General features: G+C 48.5%; 1 protein-coding gene across 1 annotated transcript in view; it reads left to right on the top strand.

Moving 5' to 3' along the window:
- Positions 1-4,396, top strand: part of LOC102369598 (putative RNA-binding protein Luc7-like 2) — a 52,392-nt gene that overhangs the window by 35,858 nt on the left and 12,138 nt on the right. The window contains 3 exon segments of the mRNA XM_014525974.2: positions 1-25; positions 2,240-2,269; positions 3,169-3,363. The exon segment at positions 1-25 is cut by the window's left edge and continues 11 nt beyond it. Coding sequence (XP_014381460.1) covers positions 1-25; positions 2,240-2,269; positions 3,169-3,363 — 250 coding nt within the window.

Here is a 4,396-nt window from a genome sequence, read left to right as displayed (position 1 = left end):
GAGAGGAAAGAGAGAAGCTGAGGAGGTAGAAATCTGCTTTATTTTTGCCTGAATAATTTAATAGCCATTTTAGAAACTTGTTAAGCCTAAATTCTGTGTCAGTACACTTTCTCAATATATAATCTTTACTTAAATCCAAGATGAGTTAGTTTTTTCTTCCCCTGTTTTTCGATGATGGGAGTGGCAGTCATTTTGAATTGCAGTACAAGGCAGCAGGGGACAGGCAGCTGCTATGGCCCTGACCCTGCACCATCCCCAACCCCATTATCTCTGCCCTGTACTGCTTATTCCCCTCTCTCTCTCCCCGACTGCTGCTGATGCTTGCACTCAGTTGGAGCCCTGTCCCAACAGCAGCAGCAGTAGTGGTGGCAGGTCCCCCACAGCAGCAGTAGTGGTGGCAGCTGCCACACTGGCCACAGCTCTAGCTCCAACCCCAGGGCTGGAGCTGCTTCCACTGCAACTGTTGCTGTGTGTTAGGTGGGGCCAGAGCCAGCATGTGCTCCAGGCCCCAAGTGGAGCAGGGCTGGGACCTGGGACAGAGATTTTGAACAAGCAGGGGAGAGCAGATGCTAGAAGGCGTAAGCACTGGGAAGGACACAGACAGGCACCAAAGGGTGGGAGTAGGCATTGGGAGGGAGGGGAAGGCAAGGCTGTAAAGGAATGGCCAGGCTGTTTGCCTTCCTGCCACTGCTTTCCCTGCTGTAGTGGTGGTGGGGACAAATTTAAGACACCCCTCCAAATTATAAGTTTTCTACATATAGCACAGGGGTCAGCAACCCCCAGCATGTGTGCCATTAGTGGCATGTGGAGACACTTTCCCCAGCACGCCAAAAGGTGGGCAAGGAAATTGATTTAATTTTTTTTTAAGTTGCTGCTCTGCTCTCCAGCACCGCAGAAGGCACCAAGGGTAAAGTCAGAAGAACACAGGCAGGGAAGCTGTCTCTGCTCCGCTGACCCCACCCCCTGCCCCTGGGCTGCATCCCCCAGCCCAGCCAGGCCCGTGGATGGGCAGGCTGGCCCAACTGGGCCTTAGGAAGGCAGGGGCCAGGCAGGAAGCAGGGACTGCTCCCGGGCTGGGGCCATGGTGGACTGGCGTGGTGCTGAGTGGCACCCAAGGTGGGGCCTGGCCTGGTCCGCACAGCTGTTTGTGGGGGAGACGCTGCCTGGCCGGGGCAGGACGCTGGGCTTGGTGGGGCTCCAGGCTTGGCCTCCCTGCACGTCGGGCACAGCACAAGCAGGGTGGAGCCACCCCCAGTGCAAGGGCTTGGTCGCAGGAGCTCCTGGAAACAGCTGCCACAGCTGACCCAGCCTGCCCGGGCCCTGGGCTTGCCCACCTGCAGCTCCCCATAAGGGGCCGGGGCAGGCATTGCACATCTGTTCCCAGAGCCCCAGGGACTCCTGCCGCGGCCTGGGGGACTCTGCCCCACTCGCGCTGTACCCAGCATGCATGGGTCAAGCTGGGAGCCCCCAAGCCCTGCATCCTGCCCGGGCCAGGCAGCATCCTGTCACGGGCATGGCAGCTGCTCCCCTTCTCCAAGGAGCTGTGTGGGCCGAGCTAGGCCAGGCCCTCACCTTGGGTGCCTCCACTGTGGCCTGAGTCTGCAGAGCTCTGGAGCAGTCCCCACCCCTCTCCCGGCCCCCTCTTTCCTCTGGCTGCCACCTTCCCTAAGGGCCTGGCCAGGCCAGCCTACCTGTGGTGCCTCCTCCCTGCACCTCTCTCTTGCTCTGCTCGCTCTCTGCTCTCTCTTCCTCCCTACGAAGTTTTATTTATTCTCTCTCTCTCCCCTTCCTTCTCGCTTTGCTCTCTCTTCCTCCCTATGAAGTTTTATTTATTGTCACCAGGTTTAGAATTTTTAGAAAACCTGGTATTTACTATAAAAAATTTGCAAAATTTCTATAAAAATAAATGCTTATGGTTATTAACTATATTAATATGCAGTGCATCCTGCCATATACCGCCCACCCCAGTTTTGTTTTTCTGGTGTGCGGGCACTCTGGCACCTTACAAGGTAAACATTGTAGTTTTTCAGCTCTCGGGCTGAAAAACATTGCCTACCCCTGGCATCTTAAATGGTGCTCCCTCTTCTTTGGGTTGATCTGGATGGGGTGGAGTCATCTTAAATTCAAAATTCAAAGTTGCCTTGGATTTGGGGTAAAGAGAGTATTGACCAACACTTTAACTGGAAATTTCCTTGTTTGTGACACGCAAGCTGATCTAATTTTCCAATTTGTTTTTTAGGTCCAGATCCCATAGCAAGCAAGCTAAAAGGTACGTAATCTGCAGGAATCTGCATTGCTAGTGAAGCCAAGCTGCTAGATCCTTTTATAAATCTCATTATGAAGCATGCTTAGACTACTTTGTCTTCCTTTAGGGACAGAGAATCTTATTGCATAGCCATCTTTCTCTGCTTTTATGCTCCTCGCCAACATACTGCACTACTTACACAACACATGGCTACAGTGATGTGTTTGGGGGATTTTTTGTCTTCTGGTAGTGGTTGGAACACATGCAAAAGGTTAGGTCAGCCACTACCTCATGGTCTAAGTTCTTTAGCCTAAGTAGCTCATGCATTCAGATTCAGAAGTCCCAAGTACCTTGTTTACCCATGAGGAACGGTACAGTTGACTGTGCAGTAGCGTGTCTATATAAATGAGATCAGAGAGTTGAAAGCATGCAATATACTCTCATTGTAGTAGTCAGTTTAAAATCTCTTATTTTAAAACTTCAGTAGTAAGGAGTACATCAGATTAATATATTGCATTTTCTATTTAAACAAATGCAACTATACAACAGCTGCCAGAGGCTAAGTATCTATTCATAATCACCACCAACATACTGTAATGATATCTGTCTGTTGAACTGGCAGCTTGGTCAAACAGGCGATTTTGAAATTTTTTTTTTTTTTTTTACGGCAGTTGTGGGGGAGAAGTGACAAAACTCTAACCATGCCCCCCGCTTAGCCATGTGTGCTTAATCACAAAGGAAACAGATTTCTTACATGGTGCTCCCTCTTCTTTGGGTTGATCTACAATAAAACTATGTTGTAACTGCAAATTAGAGAGTGGTCTCTGGACAGGCAGGCTACTATGTATAGAACACAAAATAATTATTTTGGTAAAGCATTAAGGTGACTGTTACTCAGTGTAAATTCTTCATACTGTTTACAGATCTAGGTCTCGAGAGCGCCGCAGACATCGGTCTCGTTCTCCTTCCTGGGAACGGAAAAGGAGAACTCGTTCCAAGTCCAGGGAGAAACGCCACCGTCACAGGTCTCGCTCTAACAGCCGCAGCAGGAGCCACAGCCACCATAGAAGCAGGCATAGTTCCAGGGACAGGAGCCGAGAGCGCAGCTCCAAAAAACGGTAAGTGTTGTCCCAGAGAGGGACTACTACTTTTCCCTACTTAGAGATACAGATTAGAAAATGGTTGTAGCAATTTTCCAAAAAATAAAAATGGTTTCCAAGCCCATTTATCAATTAAATACATTTTGAAGCTTTTCCGATTTCTATTTTAGCATGTGTACAAAGTTGTGATAATAGCAATGAGATTTCTTTTTTTATCTGGTTTATGGCAGTGAAGACTGCTGCGACATGCCATGTCAAATGTATAAACTGTATGTTGTAGCAGGAGTTGAAATAAGATGAGATGATCTTAAAGGCAATTTAGTGTTGCTGCATTTCAGACAGCTGTTTTGCTGGGGGAAGTTGTTTTAATACCTCATTGAAGGGAACACTGGCAGTGAATGACTATATTACTGGCCCATCCCTCAGGAATACTCTTTTTTTTTTTTTTTCTAGATGTGCTCCAAGCGTAACTGCAAGAGAGGCCCAGAGCTTCTCAACTGAGCACATAGCAGAGACACAGGTTTACTTCTGAGCCTGATTCTGTTTTGCACAGGGATCCAGCAGTTGTTATACATAAAAAGCACTTACAGAAGTGAAGATAGGGTGCCCAGTCTGAAATCATTACAGACTTTGGACTCGCAAGAAAGATGTCCCCATAAGCCTGGTTTCAGTGAATCTCAGGTTTTGTAACTAGAAAGCACACAAAGTCCATGTGGTTGAGAAATTATTTTACTAGGTCTGTGTTTTGCATTGACTTTATCAGTTTAAATCCTACTCTAAATGCATATGCACCCTCCCTACAGGATTGACTACTTTTTATACAGCAGTGTCTCTTGAGATTGCATGTGCTCTTAGTTTTCTTATGCTCCTATATGGCCGTGTCCAGCCACGCACAGATATTTAGTTCCCTGGGGACAAGTAGCAGCAGCACACCTTGTCCCTGGGGGAACACCTGTGTCATGCATGCAGCAGGTTACCCTGGATGGGGTAGGGGAAGCTGGGGCCAGTAGCCTTACCTGGGGTCCTGGAAGCCAGGGAAACTGCAGCCATG

Source organism: Alligator sinensis, unplaced genomic scaffold (assembly GCF_000455745.1).
Source record: "Alligator sinensis unplaced genomic scaffold, ASM45574v1 scaffold1081_1, whole genome shotgun sequence".
Taxonomy (NCBI): domain Eukaryota; kingdom Metazoa; phylum Chordata; order Crocodylia; family Alligatoridae; genus Alligator; species Alligator sinensis.
The sequence above is the reverse complement of the archived record's forward strand: the minus strand, read 5'-3'. Positions and strand labels throughout refer to the sequence as shown.